We start from the raw sequence: 20,643 nt of genomic DNA, 5'->3' as shown, positions 1-20,643 counted from the left end.
ACATTATAGTGTTTATATGGAGAAGATTCCAGCCTTTCAGCAAAGTTCCCAAAAGCTTGACTTGTTTCTTTGACAAATTTGAATTCCAAACAAATCACCATGAGGCACTGGGCTTTATAGCAGACTGTAAATTCAGGTACTGTAATATGTGTTTGGATTTACTACTTATTCCTTTTATTTTTGTAATTCAGTAATATCAGTCTGACAAATGTTCTTGTGGTTCATACCACACCATGGCCAAACTCATGTACCAATTACGCTTGCCCAGTTCGTTAAATTTTTCACACAGTTAAATTAGCAGATGTGAGGGGCCCAGTTTATCTTGTGCCCAAATTTACAGCTAAAGTATAATACATAACATTTTTTATCTAGTGGAGTTAAACTTCATCATTATTCTTTAAATGCTGAATCTCCACACATGTAATAGAAGTTACCCAGATCATTTATGCATTTCCTTGGGATTTTTATTCACCAACGCAATACACTTGACACAGAAATTATAAATCACAAAACAGATTGAAACCACAGTATGTGAATAGACAATGTATGTTGAAACAATTGTATGACTCAGAAGACTGTTCTGTGCTGACAACTCCACTCTCTGTTAGAAATAATATAAAATATTCTTTTATTATGTAACTTATCACCCAAAAAATAGATAAAATACAACAAAAGCAATACTTCCAAAATAATATACAGAAACTGTGTAGGTGATGGAAAAATTCCGATTTTAATTTTTGAATTCACCATAAAAACTTACATTAGAAATACAAATAAAATTCTTTTACATGTCAAAAAAAAAATGTATTATTAATAATTAATCATATATTGATATTAATATTTATTTAAATTTTTTAATAATTAATATATTAACATTAACCGGAAGAAAATAATGTTTCCCCAATCAAGCATTGCTGCTTTAGGAGACAGTTCTTTGTTAAAGTTTCACAAAATGCTTTCATTATTTGCAGAATTTTTACCCCTTGCATCATGATTTTTATGCCCAAACATATGATCATTCACTCCTCAATATGAACTATTTTTAGTTCATATTGCAACTGAAACAAGAGAGTGAGTAAGTGGCCTGTGTGATGTTGACAGCAGGGATACTAATTGTTCAGACTCAGTGCATGATATTAAAAATTTATTTAAGAAGGATTTAAAAATTTAATGGACTTTCTATAAGTTCACTCTTGGTTCCTGTTGGTTGCACTCGGCTTCATACAGTTCACACTGCTCCTTTCAGATGTATTCGGCTCCTGACAATTCAGCGACTCCATACACATTATATAAGCCAGCTCTCCACTACATTCAGTCAGTCTTCTTTCAGCCTTCTTCTATCAATCTTCATGGACTCAACATACAAAATATAATATAACAATGTATCATTAGAGGCATTTATATACACTTATACATAATCTTGTACTATTCATTCAAATATTAAAGGATCATTTCTAATTATGAAGTGATAAATGTCTATATATTTATTTTTTGAACCAGCAGTAAATACATAGAGTAATTACCCTAACCAAGGTACTACACCAAGATGGATGTTATCTTGACACCAATCACGGTAAAGAAACTATTTTTTTAGTAGCTGAATACAGCACAACTTTCAAAACAGTAGGAATGTATTAATTAGAGGGAGAGTATGGAGACTTTCATATGTGCTGTATATTTATTTATCTTATCAACTAAATTCTTTATGAAAACTCAATACTTTTTTCTTAAATTGAAATCACACAATAATATTCTGAAAATAAAATTATCTTAATTTTAAGAAATAAGCTGATCACTTGAAATTTGTTTTATATAATTTATTCATGGTCACAGTGAGATTACTAAGTGGTCTTTTTCATTACTTAATGAGATTACTAAGTGGTTTTAAAAACGATGTATTAAGCATATTGTAAATTCTATAGTTTTCTGAAATTCTTGTTGAATGAAGAGACAATTGTCTAAGGTTGTCTCTCCATTATAGATGTTTTGCTGCCTGTATGGTATATACACATATATGTATTTTAGAAGATGTAAAAAAGCCTGCTTTACTTGCTACAAATATCAGCCATTAGACTTACTGCAAACCAACAAACAGTAAAAAGGTTCTCTGGATAAGTGTACTGGGTGTGCCTGTTAGCAAATCACGCTAAGGAGATATTATGTAGGAGATTCTGTAGGACATGGTACTTCTATCATAAATCTTGTAGATAGATTTAACTAAACTATACAATTTAAAAAAGGGCTAGGGAAGAAGGATTGAAGGGAAGAAAGAACAATCTATTCTCAGAGGAACTAAAGTATGTGACAAACTAAAATTGAAGCACTCCTCCTGGCTGCAGAGTCTATCTAACACGCTCTTCCTGGAGAGGTCGGAACATTTTTACCCAGATGCAATGGTAGATTACTATCAATGATTTTGTATTGACCACTTTAAATATTCACCAAATAAAAATTTGTTTTCTTCGAAACATTAAAGAATCACCCAAGAACATGTTCAAAGTTTTTAAAGAGTACTGAATCCTGGGTATTCCGGCTTCCAAATGAGGTGATTTAAACTCAGTTTCCAGTAAGAGTCTAGTATTTTCTTACCTATAATTTCATTTATCTTGACCTTCTAGCTGAAATAAATATATAGCATATCTTAGATTGTAATACTAAATTAAAAAAAAAAAAAACTTGTAGAAATATCTAATTTATTTATAACTGCTTGACTAGACTTCACGGGTGTGTATGTTTGATTAAAATATGTATTGCTTATCAAAGCTTAGAAAGCTCAGTTACTACATAGGTAGGGAATGAATTGCTGGGCTATGAACAGATTCTTACAACAATCTAGTGTACCTATGATATCCTGTTGCATTACACTATTCTCTCCATTTAAATAGAGTGTCTGAAGTAGTGCTGGGACTGCTAATAATGCATTGGAGAGAATTTTGTTTGAAAGTGTAATTACACTTAATATAATTACTGTACATCTATGTGTTTACGCTCTCTAATACTATGTGTTTCCACTAGTAATACCATATACTTTAATTTAGTTGTAAAAATAATGTTAAACAAAATGATATTAGGTTGATTAAAGAATACATTAAACGTATGAAACTTCCTGTAACTATTGCATAGGAAAAATAAAGAAAGAACTGAAATAAAGTGATATCAATTAGAGAAATGTGGATTTTTTTTACTAGTATGAAGCGTTGAAATTATTTTATTCTGATATGTTGTAATAATAATGAATTTATATAAAAAAGTATGAAATCAAATTTTACTTACCTCTGGAGGGATGCTGAAAGTATCACCTGCTACATTGGCCCACCAGACCATAAGGTACGAATACCCTGCAATCCAGAGTATACTCCCCAGGAATGTTACAGGAAAGAATTTCTTTCCTGAAAAATGAAAATATTTTATTATTGTACTGTAATTTATACTTATATACATGAAAATTGAAATGTGTTGGTATATCTGTACATGTTAAATTAACTCAATATAATGGTATATTTAGACATTTTTTATATATTTGTAAATTATTACAATGCTTGTATAATACTTATGTTAATTTTTTCAAAAAAATACAAAAAACTATCATCTGTAGAAGTTGCTCTTTGTTATCATTTATTGATATTTTATAGATACATATAAGTTACATGAATACAAACTTATAAAGTCTTATAAACCATGTTAAAAACAATTCCTCTTTTATTCATGTAAATAATAAACCAAACCGGATTATTTCAAATTTAATTAATTTTTCACTTACATTGCAGAACAAATAATAAAAAAGTACACTTTGAAGGTTGTTGTAGGGATCAACCTGTTCTTTAAGTTTGATGGAACTTTATGTAGAATTTCTACTCTTATTGTGAAGCTTCATTTTTCATTTCATCCAATGTGAGGGATGGAGCAATGTATGGGCCATAGCCCATGAGAAATTAAATTGGCCAATGAAAAAATCCTTGCAGTAATGCATATTAGAATTTGCAATACGGCATGTATTGCAAATGTTAATTCTTAACTGTATTCTTTCTTTTTATTTTTTAATAAGACTCCAAAATAGTATTAATCTCCTGTTAATTGTTAGTTGTTAACGTCTCTTTTAAAAGTATGGATTAAACAACTCTGTAGAAATTACGCTTCATACAATAATTTTAAAATTTTTGTGTTGATTGGAGGATTGATTTAGGACAATTTCATTTTTTTTTGTTTTACCTTTATAACAACACTGAAAGTGCAGTCCATTGAGAAATTTTTTCACTAATAGTGTAAAAATAATGGTAGATGAAATTTTTAGCACAGTGTTATTATACAAAAGTTGACATTTACAACTGCTTGTTTCAAAATCTAGATGAATGAGAAATAGAAGAATTGTGCAATAGTTTTCCTTTTGAAAAATGTTCATTTAAATCATTTTGGTATTCTACATATTCAGAATACAGGAGTAGTGTATCATATAGTTTAACTTTCAATCTCACCTGAATCCTGTAAAAATTTATTAAAAGAGTACTTTTTACTCTTTCATATCCTCATAAATGCAGTTAAGTTGTTTTACTTTTTTGTCCTATGTCATTTTCACCTCTTTCATCATAGGTTTGATTTAGTATTCATTTTTATTTCTATTAAACATGTATGGATTATATATAAATATATATTCAATTATAACAACTTAATCGCTAAAACTCAGTAGCAGAAAAACCTGAAAAAATTAATATCAATAGTTAACTTTCACATAATCCTGCATCATCAGTTGGTACAGAGTTTTATAATTAGATCAAACAAATAATAAAAAACTTAAAAATTAAGAAAACATTAACACATTAATAACCAAAAAGTTAGTAATAACAACTTCACTGGCATTTCAAAGAAGGTGTTATTACAAATTTTACGATTATTAATATGTTTATATTTTCTAAATTTTTAGGTTTTTATTATTTGTCTGATATAATTATAGAATTGTATACCGACTGATAATGTAGGATCCCACAAAATTTGATGATTGATATTAGGTTTTTCTGTTACTGTGTTTTGGTGGTTAAGTTGCTATTAATGAATTTGATTAACACACTGGTCAAAATGTTGAGAAATTGTTTGAATTTAAAATGTATATATACTTTACAAGTATAATACATAAGTCTATTACATCATTCATTCATTAAAACTGGTCCTTCCATTGCTTCCTTGGCTTTCCCAAACTTCTTCTACCTTTTGTAAATTATTCATGAATTAAATAGTGAAATATTTCCAGATCCATACGTTGTGTATGACTACTCCATCTTTACCTGTATTCCTCAGTTCTATAATTCAAAGGTCAGAAGTTCAATTCACTTTACAGTCCAATTCCTGTCTAATTTTGTGTAACTAGCCACTGACCTTAATAGCTTCATCTTGGGACTCTGATTTTTTTGTTTATGGAGACATCAACATCCACATCCCACTACCTTAAAAAAGGTAAAATTGACATAACTTCTAAATTTCAGTAGTGTCTTTGGTCTAATTTTATTCTTTAATGAAACAGTATTATTCAACATTTTTAAATACATAAAGTAAAATATATGATGTCATACATCACATGAGACCAAAAGATGAGATTTTTTTATATTTTCTATAACTATTTTTGGAATGTAGAGGATTTAGATTTCTCACAGACAATTGTTAATCTTATTTCTTATCTACCTTCTGAAGTACTTGTAATGCACACTGTGGTTCTTGTATGACATATATGATAACCTGGTCATCAGAAAACAGTAAAGTTTGGACACTTTTCATATCTCTGAAGTTCTAGGTGTAAAATGGTAACTATTTAATTTACTTATGTAGAGCATCATCAATTCACAAGTTGAACAATATTGGAGGTAGTCTTCATCCCTATTTTAAATCTCTGTTTACATAAACAAATCTCTTATTATTTCCTGTTATGCACATCTTTGAGTCCTCATACATACATATAATCACCTGTGCTAGATGGCTTGGGGTGTTGTAAATAGTTGTAAGTTTATAGCATTTAATGAAGAACATAGTGTGAAAATACTTAACATAATAAATATTATATAATAAATATGATTACATAATGTGATCAAGATTTGAATTAGTCATTCAAATTAAAAATTCTAACTTTCTTTTATAGCAATTAAAATAATTAAGTTTAAAATGAAATGTTATTAAATGTGCTTGATATTCTCCCGGCTTAAATGAGATATAATTTCACAACAGAAAAAGATAAGTTAATTATTGCCTTATAATAAAATCTCTTTGGTGTCGCTGCAATGAATTTAAAGCACCTGTGGACATGATTTCTTTCTCAGAACAACTTTCCTGAAGATACCACTTATGAGCTCAAATATTGCCTGCATTATTTTGGTGGAATTGGCATGCTGATAGGACAACTGTGTATTCTACTCATGGCAGTGGAGTTGGGAATTAATCAAACTAGGTTCCTGGAATAAGAGATGGATTTCTGATATTAAGATGTGGATTGAGAGGAAGCATGGCAAGTCAACATTTGAGCTAACACATTTCTCTCTGGCCATAGGTGTATTCAAGATACTTGGTAAAATCAAGAATATTATCTCACCTAGGTTTAAGTACGTATGGCAAAAACAGAGATTTGGCTGATCACAACATATTTAGATGTGTCAGTTGGGAGCAATACAAACAAGCATGTTTCTCAATTTCTCAATTTATTTATTTATATTTATAGTCAATTGAAAATTGAATGTTCAATTCTATTCAACATGTTTATCCTTGACAAGGATAAATAGTTGAAGTTCATCATTATAACAGAATGATTAATAAAAGAACTAATTAAAAATACAATATTTAACTAAATAAAATTGTATGATTTTTGATGAACATGATACATAAAAATAAAAAAAAAAACATAAAAAATTTTAATTGAAAAAATTAAGTTAAATAAAATAGACTAAAGAAAAATTACATAGAACCAGAATGAAAAATTATTTAAATTTACATTGAAATCAAATAAAATACAATAAATTCATATTAAAAAAAAAATAATAATTTCATAATGGAGAAATAAATAAAAATATGTAAGATAAGGTATGATAAGACAACAAAAAATACTCATAAGATAAGAGAATTGTATAATATTATGAATTTATATATCCTTAGCATACACTTCAACATTCACAGTTTTATATATGTAAATTTGTTAATATTAAATAGTATATTAATTTATTTTGTTGCATGCTATTCATTGTAATAATATGTTAACTTTATTGTTGTTATTAATGCAAATTATTTTTGTATTTCAATTTGGTAATTTAAAATATATGTTGTGAAACATAATTTTTCATTTCATGAAATATTGTAAATTTATTTTGCTTTTGTTATCATTGCTAAGTATTGTGGTTAATCTACTTATTTAGGAGAAGGGGTTATGAAATCAAATTGATTATTTTGAAAATTATAAAAAAAAAAAAGAAGTGACTGCATTTTATTTATAAGGAATTTAGAGAATTCCACATTGCAGCTATATAAAAATATAAAAATATTTTTTCACCTTTAACATTTTAACAGTACTTTATTTATCTTTGTCTTGTTATACAGGTTATCTCAGAAAAGAATACAAAGAATTTCTGAACATGTTCTACAAGTATAAATAAAAAAAAGTTTATATAACATGTCTGAAAATGCTTCATTGTTGAGTGCTACCTCAGGAAAAATTTAGCCTTACTTTCTGCTTTAAGGATAAAATGAAGGCATACAGATATTTAAAAGTTAAAGTAAAGGAAAAGTTATATAGTTTTTGACCGGAAAGACTGAATAAAAGAGGCTGCAGTGTTGTTTCTGATCATTTTTGAAAAAAATATTGTAAAACATAAAATAATTGGGGATGCAAAACACAATTTTTTAGGTTTGACACATAATAAATTTCATTAAATTATCAGTAAAGAAAATTTGTTGGGAATTTAATTCTGAGAAAATCTTTATAAGCAATGTGAACTGAACAAGAAGAAAGTTTAAAAACTTTGCCTTTTATGAAAATCAAAGCATAATGAAATATGGAGAAAAATACTACATTGTAATTTTAAATCAAAGTAATAATTTCAATTTAACAAAGTTATTATATGTCAAATCTAAAAATACTATGTTGACAATATCAATCTTTAACAGTAATTCTCTAAAAAAAATATTAGTGATACAGTTTTGGTATCCAATCTATTCAGTTTTTTAGGTCAAAATCCATATGACACCACAAATTTTACTCCTTAATTTCAGTTCCAAGAATTTCAATATGCCTTCATTTGTTACCTTGGAGAAGAAATCAGAATGAATTTTTTTGCAATCTCTAACTAAAATGAAGCATCTGGACTAAGTACAAAGTTTTTTTCTTTATTTTCGTGTCTACAATATGTCCTAAAATTCTTTCTGTTTTTTCTTGAGACATTCTGTATTTTTCTGAAGAGTATTCTTTGTCAACACAACTAAAAATTAATAACTTTAATTTTAATTATGTTATTACTTAGTGTGTTAATTACATTAATTATTTTTAATTTTAACTGACTTCATTTCAACTGCAATATACTGGTCATATAATCTTAGTACATTTGAATTATTTATTACCTCTAATAAAGAAATGTATCCTTTAGAAATACATTGAGATAGGTGTATGTAATACTACAAAAAAGATCAACAATAAATTGCAACCAAAAACATGAAGTAATATTTAATTTTTATACAATAATTATACTGTCAAGTGCAATTTCACTGAATAGATGTTCACAAACTGAAGTAAGGGTAACACAATGTTGATGTTATTCTTGCTCCAGTTGAAGAATGTCAAGATGTTAAAAGTGCACTCAGATATAATTATAACATGGTACAGGGAAGTATTCGTCACATATTTAATTAATATTTGTGGTACTCTGTAACATGAATAAAGAAATTAAAAAAAAAAATAAAAAGTTTCAGTTCATTCAATTTTAAATTTTATTGCTTGCTTATCCTAGTATTGGAAATTAATCAACAGAAAAATTGGATATTCAAGAAAACTATTTGACCTTTTCTATTGACAGTTACATGAAAGATGTTTTAACAAATTTTAACAAAAAGAAAATGTTTAAAAACTGATAATGATGTTGCTGACATTTTATGATGTTTGTATAGATTTAAACATTTTTTGTGTTTAACAAATACATAAATTAACGTTTTTTTAGAAAAACCAACCCACTTCAAGATATATCTTTACTTTAATAACTTCCTTCCAATTTCTCAAACATTTAATTTAATGGTTCAAGCTCTTTAATACATTAGCTAGTTCACCAAATTTTTTTATTGAGGCCTAATGATATAAATTTTTATTATTACATCTTGAACATTTTTCTACAGATACTGTGTTCTTATTGTTGTCTCCAAGAGTTAGAAAAAAATCTTAATTAATATGTATAGCAGATATTGTTTGATTTTTCTAGTAAATTGAGTTTTTATAGAATTATTTTTTTAATGTCCTGTGATATTGAAAAAAAAATTATGTAAGTATTTATAGTATCAACATGTTTAGTTAATTGCTGTCATTTATGTAATTAAAAGTTCAATAGATCATAGGGTGTTAACTGCTACTTTATGTGAGTTTGAGAGTTTACAATTTATTTTCTGTTATTATTGGAAATGTTGATTTTCTATAAAGTTTTGATGTTACTTCTTTATCTATTTTTTAAACCGATATCCAAGAAATTTATTTTATTATTATTTTTAATTTGAATTAACACCACATTTTTATGAATTTTCTGAGTTTTTTACATTTATTATTTCATGTTCATTTATTGTAAATTATTTGGATATCATATCATACATATCTAAAAAATGTTTTTGAACAAAGTTTTATTGTGTAGGACTTAATGATGTTAAAAAAATTATTTTTCCTATATGTTATAAAAAATATTTTTGATGCTATACCTTTTAAATAGTGAACCCATTATAAGTTCTTAATTTTATAAATAACGTATGGTTATTAAATCCCATAACCATAAAGGTTACAGCAGTGATCTGATACAAAACACCAATCACTCGCAAAAAGTGGCATAGGAATTCACAGGAATAACAAGCATAGCACAGAAGGATTACTTATAAACGTGAAGGAGTGAAGTAATTTTCTGTTGCCTTTTTGCACATCAGTAAACCCATCAAAATGCTAGTGATATTCATCCTTACAAGAGACACTTTACTTTGTCACTAAAACTGGTTATAATGAATATCATTGCTCTCAGAGAAAGCAACTTCTATTAATGGCACTTGCACAGCAGATACTTTGCATTTGCTGCAGCTATTAAAAAAAAAGAAAGTAGTGAACTAATGTACACTTTTTTCATAGAAAATGATGAATTAATGTATACGGTGTCTCCACTCAGAGGGAAATTACAAATAATAATAGTTTTCATTAAATGTAAAATAATTTTTATTTATATTGGGTATTAATAGAAACTATTTTAAGTATAGGAAAATTTTTAATTCATTTATAAATTTATTTATATGAAAAGTATTATTATTTTCAAAGCAGTATAAAAATTGTGATTCAACTTCTGTATTATTACATAATGAAAATCACTAATTTGTTAAATTGACATAAACAGGAACTTAAAACTGGAAAAATCTGCAATTTTAATTTCAAGATCTCACTTTGTATATGTGTATGCATGCAGGCACACACGAGCTTGTTTGCTTGCATGCACATATGTAGATGTGTTCAAGTCTGTGTTTATGTGTACATACGAGTAAATAAGATGTGTTACCAGATGTACATCATTGATGATGATCAGTATTAATCAAATTATTATGTTATGTACTAAATTAATAATGTTGTATGAGCTCTAACAATTTGCATTATTGTTAACATTCAGTAGTATCAAGGGATGGTTAATGATTCTGGTTTATTCAAATATCTGATTATGGTAAAACACGGTATTCTCTTTATTTTACTGAAATATTTTTAAGGCATCTTGTGACAAAAAAGAAAACAGATTGAAAAATGGCTTTGCTTATTTTTTTTATTAAGTTGGAGCTGTCTGTCATTTTTATAGCTTAAAAGAAAGTTTATTGATGTCCTTTTGGTGTGTGATAGAAGGAGGATCCCCACTTCAAACCCAAGATGGCAGCTTCCAACTAGGCCTCTTTTTCAAGTAAACTACATTTAAAGATTTTCGAACACTAAGTACTTTCTTATAAACCTACAATCACAAAAGCTGGGTAGTGAACTTTGTAGTCATATTCTAAAGGTCTCAGGTTTGAGTCTCCATGTTGGTATTTTTTTAACTTTTATTTTTATTTTACACTTCACTAATGCAGATTTATTTCTTATTATATAGTATTTATAATAATAATATTTACAAGAATCTAGAAAAAAATTGTATAAATTTCATGTTTACTAATTATTATCTTATTTGATTTAAAAATTATTAAACTAATTAATAGATTTCTTATAAAACTAAAACTAAAACAAATAAAAAAAGCTGGCAATGAGTTGAATGTACATTTAAATCCATTTTTATCATATTTAAGTCTTTCAATTTTAATTTTTGATGCCAAAATTCTCAATAAAATAAAGTAATCACCAAAATATTTAATGTTAGTATATTAGCATCACAATTTTGAAAAGATGTTTACAACTTTTTCATAATTTGGGGCCCATGCATCAGGGAGCGTTTTTAATGACTAAAATATTCAGTAAAATTGATTTAAACAAATTAAAATCAAAATTTAAAAAAATTCAATTTTTTTAAAATTTGGGAACTTTTCCATCAAGGAGGGATATAAAGTTATTTTAGTTATTGTGTTGTTTGAGCAAATATGATTTGAGCATTCATAATTTGAAATGGCAAAAAATACATTTTTAATTTGTGGGCTCCTACTCAAAGAGAAGCATTCAGGTAACTTACTTTTTAAGAGAATAATTTCTAAGTGGAGATAACAAATTTAAAAAAGAAAGCTTTTAAAAACAAAAGCTTTTTTAAAACAAAAATTGTTTTAAAAATTACAAAGATTGAGCCATGATTTTAAATATGGCTCAATTTAGATAAATAAACAATTTAAATAAACTAATTTTTTTCAAGAAATACTAAAGTAAGTGCTACCAAAAAATTAAGATTTTTACATTTTAAATGCAATGTGTAACTTGTGAGGTGGAATTAAACTTAAAAAAATTCTTTTTAAATAAAAAGTATTTTTTGTTACTACAGACAGGAGTGGGACAGGGTACAGGGGGGTGGGAACAGGAGTGGTGAACAGGAGTTGTTACTACAGGAGTGGGGATGGGTAAATAATTTTTATGTTGGTTTGAAGGCCTATTCATGAAAAAAATATAGATGCAAATAAACCCATTAATTCCTTTTCTGAAACCAGAAATAGCTAAACAAAGAAAAATATATAAAATAATTTTTTGGGGAGGGGAATGAATATTAAATAAAAACTTTTGATAATTGGTGATCTTGATTAAAAAAACTTAACTTTTATAAAAATAATCTTTTGTTAAGTGCCTGGGAAAAGATTTGAGATATTACCTATGCCAAAACACTGCCATTTCTTTTTTTCAATTTTTGCAAAAAATTAATAAATTCTTTCCCCTCTGAAGGGAGTAGCTGTCCACCAAGTTTGAAGATAATCAGTCAATGGGTTCCAGATTTATAAGAGAAAATACAGGCCAACATATGTACATAGCACAAACCACGCGTTTGTCAGTTTGATAAAAATAATGTTTTGGACTTGGGAGCAATGGAATAAAAAAACTTTTTTGGCACATTATTTACAATTTATTTAAATCTATTTAAAAAAAATATATATATATATATATATATATATGCTTCCTTAAAGCACAGAAATTAAAAAAAGACCAATATTTCAGATTATTAATTTTACCGATCTACATACTTCCTATTACTGCTATTGCAGCATATCCAGGAAAGTAACAAACAAAATTTATTTATTTTGATTTTCAGCTTGCCTGCTTACAGTCTGAAAATATTTAAACTTTGTTCGGATTTTATATTTATAATCTATAAACAACAATATATAACAAGCATATTGAAAATTAAAATAAATTTATTTACTTTAATTTTTTCAAGTTTTATACATAAAATCTGTTTGTTGTCCATTTATTAATCCTTCTATCCCCATGCAACTCCTATTTCCACTTGTTCATAAAGATTTGTAGGTTAATGATTTTTTTATTCAAATAAAATAACATGTTCAGCCAAAAAAAAGTTTATAGTTTTTTCCTACATTCTTATAAACACTATATAATAGAAAATCATCTGCATGAGTGTATGTATATTTATGAAAAGTCAACATGAAGACTCGAACGTGAGATCTCTCATTTATGAGTGTGAAATGTTGCAGTTGAGTGTCACTCAGCACTCAACTGAAGCCGCTTTGACTGTTAATATACAAATAAACTACTTGAACCAATAAAAAATTTTAAGACTCTTATCAGAGAACCAAACCTGAGACCTTCATTGCAGCAACTAAGCAGACTTCATCTATTCACTGAAGAGATCAAAACAAAACGATAATTTAATTATTATTAAGTAAAATTTATCACATTAAAATAAAATTTGAAGCATTTTATAAAGTGATGATGATAGGTGAAGTTTTTCAATACATATGCAATTGAAACAGTGAAAATATGGTATGAATTTGTGATAGCAGTCAAAGGTTTACTCTGCAAAACATTTATAACAAGTTTGTTCTGCACTTCAGTGAACTTAGCATACTTATATGCACTGTATATTCAGTTCAGTAAAGATTACAATAGGAAACCAATTTCTTCTCGCTTTTCTTATTAACTCTGGCATGGAATGCTGGTTGTTCTTGGATACAGTTCAGACATTTTTCAGAGTGTCTTAATCTGATTTCATGTTTTCTGCTCATCAAAGTTTGGTGAGAGTTTGAAAGAGTTACGGAGGGAACTGGATGATGATCTTGAGCATAACTGTATTTTAAAATTTAAAATTAACGTTGCAGTTTCAATCTTCGCTATATTTGCTTGTTTGATGTTATCTACTCATAGCTTTGACAGCTAGCAGGACAGATGGAGGGCACGTGGTTGTGCCGAGTGGATGAGGAGATTGATCGCCGACCTGGAGACATGGATTAGCAGAGGTCATGGAAAGTTAACTTTGCATCACCCAAATGATGACTGGATATGGGAACTTCGAGTTGTACCTGCACGGAATTGGCAGGTGCGGCTCCCCCATGTGCATGTTCTGTCCTGCACATGACACACTGGAACATACCCTGTTCCACTGTCCAGAATGGTGCGATCAATATACGCAGCTGGAATTGAAGATCTTAGATCGGAAGATCTTGTGTTTTATATTCTTGGTTCATCCAGTAGCTGGAGATTGTTTGACGAGTTTGCAACAGTGGTACTGTGCTGCAAAGGTACAGAGGGAAGGAGAAGGCATTTTTAGTGCTGTGCACTATCATGATCCTGGAAGTTCTCAATCTGAGGGGAAGAGTCTGACCTTTGAGCAAGGGGACTGAAGGACAGCCTCCTGCAGAGTCACCGCACAGGTAGGGCACGGAGTCAGTAGGGCACAAGCACACATATGCTCTCTTAATAACACCTAGCAGAACCTGTTAGTGAGTCTGACACATTGCCTGTAAATGGGGTTCCTCAGATTCATCAGAAAAAAAGAAATTAGCTTCATCCCCACTAGATCCTGATAATAAAGACAAGGAAAAAAGTTAAATTTATAGTTCACATTGACTAAATCTTGATACAAAACTGATTGTGTAGAATATAGAAATAAAGAAATTGATTTCCACTTGTTCATAAACAAGTAAAACTTGTTCATAAACCTAGTTTGAAATAAAGGAATTGTATTTATAGAAATAAGAGAAGAAATTGACTTACCAATAAACACAATTTTTTCAGAAAGTGTAATTATTTTGTGTGCCAGTTCTGAGGATGGTTTACTTAAAAAAAATAGTGAATTGATATTTAAAGTCATGTTAACCACTGATAATTACCATGGCCAAATGAGCACTGGAAATTTTTAGAAATGAGAGATTGATATTCTTTTGCTTTGTATGATGACTGTGATACTGGTGTCTTGTAATTACAGTGAGGTATCCTATTCTCTCCTTGATTTTCCTTTTGTGGTACAGATTCTAGGTAGTTCGAAAAAAAAATGGAAAAATTTACCATCACTTTGGTGCAATATCAGATAAATAGGATTGATACAGTTGGAGGTTAAACAAGATAGAATTTGAACAGCTCATCACAATGCTAAATAACACAAATAGTTCTATAAGTAACTGATAGATAATGGGCAAAACCTTACAAGATACGAGTATCCTGTATGACATAAGTGAAATGTGAATACCATACAAAATGAGAACGACTAATACTGCACATTAAAAAAATTGCGGCCAACATTAGCATCATTACCATCAGCAGTAAAAGATAATACCACATCTTTCAGGGGAAAAAAATGAAGTATATCATCTTAGTTGTTGTTCACATTTAATGTGTGTCATGAGAAAAAAAGTAAGCTGTTTCATATTTATTGAGGTTACAAAATCCTTAGATTATTGTACCTCTCAGATTATGTAATTGTCAGATCATTATTTTGGCCCATAAGAATGAATCATTTATACTGATTATAAATAAAATAAAAATTTCAAATTACCGTATGTTTATATTTATGAACGTGTAAATTCTTGCTAAAAAGAAAGTCACTTATTCTTAAAATATAACAATATCCTTCTTTTCAATAAATTACCAAAGCAATTTATTTAAAATACAATTAAAACAGTTTCTTTTAGTAAAACAATTCAGTTCAGTTAATGAATTTTTTAAAATATTTAAAAAAATCCAAATCTTCTGCATCTTGTTCAGGAAGAATGTGGTCAAATAATTTTCATTAATTCGCTCTGAATTGCAAATTATTTTATAGTTATTCTTTATAACTTTTAGTATTTTCTCCCTAATATTATTTCATGTATTTATATTTTAAATAATTAATATTGATTATACTTCCATCTATTTTTTATTTTATAATTTATTAATTGTTCATTTTGTGATACTGCTCTGATCAAATTTCATCATGATTTTTTTTTGATCTGTTTAGGCACATTCTCAAATTTTTTTTTATTTATCCATTTAATATATACCTATACCTGAGATCTTTGTTTACAGAGAATACTAATGATCTATTATGATATAATTAAGTTTATAATGTATAATAATCATATATAATGTATATAATGATCTTTAATATACCTATGTTTTAGGTATATAATGTATTACTATGCAACGATCAGAATAAAAGATTTATTTATTATTACTTCTTCATAAATGTGATTTTAAACTTATTGAATTATCATGTGTAAAAGTTTAAAGACTAATAGAGAGTAGAGAATAAAAACTAATAGATGTAAATGTTATATTTTTTTTCTTCTTTAACGTCTGGGACCACTGTTAGGTATTGTTCCAGAGGATGAGATGAATGATTTGTAGTGTATGTGAAAAATGTCATGCCTGAACGGGATTCAAACCCAGGACTTCCAGATGAATGGCCGAGGCGCTACCATTTGCACCACGTAGGCCGGCAAATGTTATATCTGACTTATCTTTACTGTGTTTAAAAGACAGAATTTAAGTATTGGGTGCAGTTATTTAGTTGAGTTTTAAAATTTTGCAGTATTAATGAAAACTAAAAGTTAATACATCATCAAATTGTTAATGGATAGATTTTTTAAAATAAAGTAACAACTGTTATAAAATAATTAATGAAAATTTTCAAATGTTATGTTAATTAAAAAGGAATTAACATCATTACCTAAAACGAAATACGTAATATAAGTTTTGAACACTACCAAAAATCTTTTGTGCATGAATGGATTCCTTTAATGAAGTCTGTTACTTTACAACAAGTCAATAAGATTCTTGATATTAAAACCAATAATTTGCTACTTTTTGAGAGTTAAAAAGCTTAGTTTGAATTTATTTATTTTTTGCTTATAAATTAACCATTTATTTTAGATTTCCGTTTCTGAAGTCTTTTATGTTTGGTTACTGCAGGATATAAAAATTAAGATGTCTATCAATATATATTTTTAATACAAAAAAAAACAAAAATTTTTATTTTGTTTTTTTTTGTATTTTCCTGTATTGCAAAGCAGAAATTTTTTAGTGTATACTTTTTATTTGTAATGTTATAAAATATGTGTATATATGTTATCATCTTTATTCAGTTAAATTGAACTATATAGTGTTGAGCGCTCAGCATTCATATTGTGATGTGGATACCTAGTGCTTATTGTGTATATTCCCTCGGCATCCATTGTATTCAGCATTTTCATTACCACGTACATTTTCATTACATTAAACATCAGAATGTATAGTAGGATTACTCTCACTTTATGGATGGGATGAGAAGTTCTTTCCCTTATCTCTCTGGGTGAAGAGGTGAGTTGATGAACAGCATTAAAAAAAGTATAGATAAATCCTAAATCAGTGATCATCACTATTTCATGATTTTTATGAAAAGAGAGTTACTGAAAAACAAAATAATGTTTATATCTCTGTGTGTGCACGCACATGTAAAACACTGCATCAAAAAATACCTTCTTAAAAGCAGAATAACAGCATCATAAGTTAATAAACTTAACAAAATAAATAATTTATATTATTTACTTGCATTTTAAATATAAATAGTAAACATTCAATGGGTACTGAGGAAATTCCTGCCAATATTTAAAAATAATTCCTGTTAATGATAATAAGAGTACTTCTGTTTGCCATAAGTAAAATTTCTATATGTTTTAGTAAGATAAAAAATTCTTTTGGCATGATCAAACTGATTTTGACTTCAACAAAAACAAAATATACCATTTTTCTTTGAAGTCCCCTAATGAAACACTAAGTTTATCATTATTATAAAATATTTATTATACTTACATATATTCACATCTAAAGTATAACATCATCTCTTGGGGCTCCGTCAAAAAGTAAGAAAGAGTTTTCAAGATAAAAAATTGATTTTCATCAATATCTTATTTGGAGACCATAAGTATAAATCATGTAAACTGATATTTATAAAATTAAATATGCTAACCTATCCTTGTACTTATAATACTAACTGATGGATATGCAATCTTTGCTAAAAAGAATAGTCACTACTTCTTATTCTTAAAAAATTACTGTATCCACCTCTACCAAACCACAAAATAGGTATGTTTCTGTTTAACTCGACACAACACTTCAGCTTACGAGAAAGGGTTTTATGTTTCCATTACCAATTTAAATAAACAACAGAACCACTTAAAAAAACTTCCTACCAATTTATTAAAAAAAAAAATAATAATTAAAAGTTGTTCTTCTACAGAAACAAGATTAAGCCTGATGAATGTTATTGTAGCACTAATTAAACAATTTATGAGCAGATATCAGAACTAATTCTGAGACTTCATTATAAATCAGTGAGAGAAGTTTATAACAAAGCAGTTTATAATCAATCTAATACTATTTTTGGATCATCATATAATAGAATTTAGAAAGGGTTTTAGCCCACAAAAGAAATCCATTGCATAATAAGAAAATACAGAATCTATAGGATATTCTTTTAAAGATCTACAATTAATTGTGGTTCTTTAGCTATTTATTTATGAAAGAACATTTAGTTCTAGGCAGAGGATTATAAAAGAAATTATAACTTTTTTAACACTAATTATAATTCTCTTTTAAGTTTATTTTTGAGTTCTTTTTAATAACCTTTCACAAATTTTTATATGGATTATATAATTGATTTTTCAATCAGATATGATTATCTGACTATGTCACTAGTGTTTTTTATCAGAAAGGAAAATATATTCTTTTTATTTTTTATTTTCATTATGAAAAGGGCCAAAAACCATAGTAGACTCAAAAGACCCTTGACACTCAAAAAAAGGAAAACAAAAATAATGATAATAATCTAAGAAGTGGAAAAATGGTTTGTGGAGTCCATTGAACAGTATTATTTGAATATAAGCAGTAAGTAAATAAACCTTCTACTCTGATTGGTACATAATTATAAAATTCAAAAAACAAAAACTTAAACACCAAATACAGTAAGAGCCACCACCAAACAAAACATCACTGCCATACTAGAATCCTGTATGGCAGTTAAGTTGTGTTAAAAACGTTGTGGTTAGGATTTATGTTTTCTATATTTTTAAGTTTTATTTCTTTTTTGTTTTTGTTATTTGTTGATGTAATTGTAGAATTATGTACTGACTGATGATGTGGGATCACATGAAAGTCGACTATTGGTTGATTTTCATCATTTTTTTTTAGGTTTTTCTCTTACTGTGTTTGGTGGTTATATTGTTGTTTTTTGAGTTTAATTGGCACACTGGCCAGATATTGATGAATTATTTGAATTTTTAGAAAGTAATTATGAAATTATATAGATCACTCAGGAATGGGTAAACATGTTATTCTACAGATAAAAAAAAATTGTTCCAGCATTTGCCTGCATCACAAAATACTAATATAATTAATTATAAAATAAAAAAAATATATATATAAATTAAACTCCATATTACGTGTTTAAAATACAAATACCTGAAGATACTAAATATAAAATATAACTACAAAATAATTCACTGTTCAGGAGGTGTTAATGAAAATTGTTTGAGCTCATATTTGTATATATGTTGTACAGGATGCAAAGAATTCAGGTTTTTTTAAAGATTTTTAAAAATTAATATTATTTAAAAATTCAACAACTGCGTAATTGGTAAAAAAGAAAATCTTTCATTTTAAATAAAATGATATGATTTTTTTTAATGGTTTTATAATTTATTAAAAATGTCAATGGAACATAAAAGATTTTATTTAATAAGTAAAATATTGTGTAGAATTACATAAAACAGTTCTGTTGTCTGGTTTTGTTGAGGTGAATATTGTTTTTTTTTTTTTTTTTTTTTTTTTTTAAATGAGGAACTATTCTTTTTAACAAAGGTTGCACATTCATAATTAATATAAACACAAAGTTAATTTTCTAAAAAACTATCTACATGATTTACACTTATAGGCACAACACAATGATCTGATAGCTCATTTTTATATCTTGAAAACATGTTCTGATTTTTGAGGGAGCCGCAAGAAATAATATTATATTTTAAAGGGGAGTATATTTAAGTGTAGCAAATATTTAATAATGATGTAAGCTTAATGTGTTATTAGGGAACTTTAAATCAAAACAGTCAAATTACTTTTTGTTGCAAACAAAATCAATTTCATCATCTCAAGAGAATTTAGTTCAATAAAACAAAAATTTTGCTTTAAAGAAAGCAGAAACAATTTCATTAGGGTCAAAGATTATAGAAAGATTAGCATTATCTGTGATGATGGAAAAATTGTTACAAAAGGATAAAGCAATTTTTATTATTTTTTAGAAAAGTTTTTCTCAATCAAAAAATTTCTTTCCTGATTAAAAGTGAGTTAGGTAGTAATAGATTTACGACTGAATTAGATTTAAGTTTATCTTTTGATTTATCTATGGAAAAAAATGATCAAAGATATAATTGTGATTAGTATTCAACAGATATTCTTCGCATGGCTTGCAGATATAACAAATTTCAATCATGATGTTGAATGAATGTTGGTATTATTGCTATAATCATGTAACAAAACAATTAAGT

General features: G+C 27.5%; 1 protein-coding gene across 1 annotated transcript in view; it reads right to left on the bottom strand.

Moving 5' to 3' along the window:
• Nucleotides 1-20,643, bottom strand: part of Nckx30C (solute carrier family 24 member Nckx30C) — a 700,544-nt gene that overhangs the window by 19,447 nt on the left and 660,454 nt on the right. Inside the window, exon 6 of the mRNA XM_075358858.1 lies at nt 3,274-3,389. Within this exon, the coding sequence (XP_075214973.1) occupies nt 3,274-3,389 (116 nt within the window). The remainder of the gene's footprint in view (nt 1-3,273; nt 3,390-20,643) is intronic.

The sequence above is a fragment of the Lycorma delicatula genome, chromosome 3 (genome assembly GCF_047948215.1).
Source record: "Lycorma delicatula isolate Av1 chromosome 3, ASM4794821v1, whole genome shotgun sequence".
NCBI classification, from domain to species: Eukaryota; Metazoa; Arthropoda; class Insecta; order Hemiptera; family Fulgoridae; genus Lycorma; species Lycorma delicatula.
This window is presented reverse-complemented; position numbering and strand designations above follow the sequence as displayed.